Genomic DNA, 1,688 nt, shown 5'->3' with positions numbered 1-1,688 from the left:
TCTTGATTCCAAAGTGGATCAGTGACCATAAATTTTTCAAAGTTGGTTAGTTCAAAGAAAATGAATTTGGCTTTGAAATGTAATACTGAATATTTGAATAAATATGAATTAATTTTTCTGGGAATCCATAATGTTTTGAATATAACTAAGAAATTACCCTGAAAATATGACTCAGGATGAGTCCTCCTTCACTCTCAGTTTTATTAGCTAAATCAAGCTACCTTTATCTGTTATTTTTCTCAACTTTATTGCTATTTAGATCCATGGCTGTGGTCATTTTGATATACAAGCACTTGAAACTTATTTTTTCTTCAGTCTTCTCTTAGGCCATGAATAGAGATATGATATTACATAAATAGAAAGATTAAACCATAAAGAGGTTGAAAATGATATTTTTTGCTAGGAAGCTGAGATTTGGTATTTTGAAAATAGAAGTGTTTTTGGAAGACTATTTTTGAGAGGAGGCAAACTATTTACGCTGAATCATATAATTGTGTTTTTCAGGTTTCTTTTTCTTCTCGGATTCCTGTTGCATTTCCCTCTGGTGATGCAAGCTCTCTCAGTAAAAATATCATGATGTATGCCTGTGTAAATGCTTCAAAAGATTCTCGCCACACTCTCTTACACCGAGAGATGATGTCTGTAGACAGTCCTCACGGATCACAGCCACACTCCAGATCACACAGTACGAATATGAACATTTTAGCTCCCACAGTAATGATGGTCTCCAAACACATAGATGGTTCTTTAAATCAGTGGGCAGTCACTTTTGCTGATAAATCTGCCTTTACCACTGTTCTGACTGTATCTCACAAATTTAGATATTGTGGTCATCGATTTCACCTCAATGACTTGGCATGTCATTCAGTTTTACCACTGTTATTGACGTCGTCTCATCATAATGCTTTGTTGACTCCTGAATCAGATTGTCAGTGGGACTCAGACAATAAGTTAAGTAGATTAATGGATCCTGTAAAACATTTAAAAGGTTCCTCGAAACAACCTCTTAGAAATGCAGCAACCCGTACATTTCATGACCCAAATGCAATCTACAGTGAACTTATTCTGTGGCGTGTAGACCCAATAGGACCTTTGTCATACACTGGAGGAGTATCAGAATTGGCTCGGATTAACTCTTTACATACCTCAGCCTTCTCTAATGTGGCTTGGCTTCCAACTCTTATTCCCAGTTACTGTCTTGGTAAGTGTTCCTTTTATTGTAAAATTAACAGAAGCTTTTAAACTACTGTTTGTTATACACAAATGGTTTATATTTGCCATTATTAAGATGATTTTTAATGAGTATTTGGAATACAGGCATGAGACTTATTTTTAGAATTTTTAGAAGTTTTTAGTCTTTCCATCTCATAATCTATTTTTTATTGACTTTTTTGTTCATAATTTTATGTCCATTCATGTGTCTGTTTAATTCTGATTCTAGACCATGGTTATGCTTAAAAAGAAAAGCATGAATATTTGTTTCTCATACTTCAGCCAATAATGAAAATAAACTACACATTTTAACCCAAAGCTCTTATTTTCGTTTCTCAGGAACATACTGCAATTCTGCAAGTGCTTGCTTTGTTGCTTCTGATGGCAAAAATCTGAGACTCTATCAGGCTGTGGTAGATGCAAGGAAATTACTGGATGAATTGTCAGATCCAGAATCTTCAGTAAGTATTTATTAT

General features: G+C 34.4%; 1 protein-coding gene across 1 annotated transcript in view; it reads left to right on the top strand.

The window, feature by feature from the left end:
• DMXL2 (Dmx-like 2) overlaps positions 1-1,688 on the top strand; it is a 181,885-nt gene that overhangs the window by 87,681 nt on the left and 92,516 nt on the right. The window contains exons 11-12 of the mRNA XM_012658020.1: positions 505-1,201; positions 1,552-1,673. Coding sequence (XP_012513474.1) covers positions 505-1,201; positions 1,552-1,673 — 819 coding nt within the window. The remainder of the gene's footprint in view (positions 1-504; positions 1,202-1,551; positions 1,674-1,688) is intronic.

The sequence above is a fragment of the Propithecus coquereli genome, unplaced genomic scaffold (genome assembly GCF_000956105.1).
Source record: "Propithecus coquereli isolate 6110/MARCELLA unplaced genomic scaffold, Pcoq_1.0 Scaffold57, whole genome shotgun sequence".
NCBI classification, from domain to species: Eukaryota; Metazoa; Chordata; class Mammalia; order Primates; family Indriidae; genus Propithecus; species Propithecus coquereli.
This window is presented reverse-complemented; position numbering and strand designations above follow the sequence as displayed.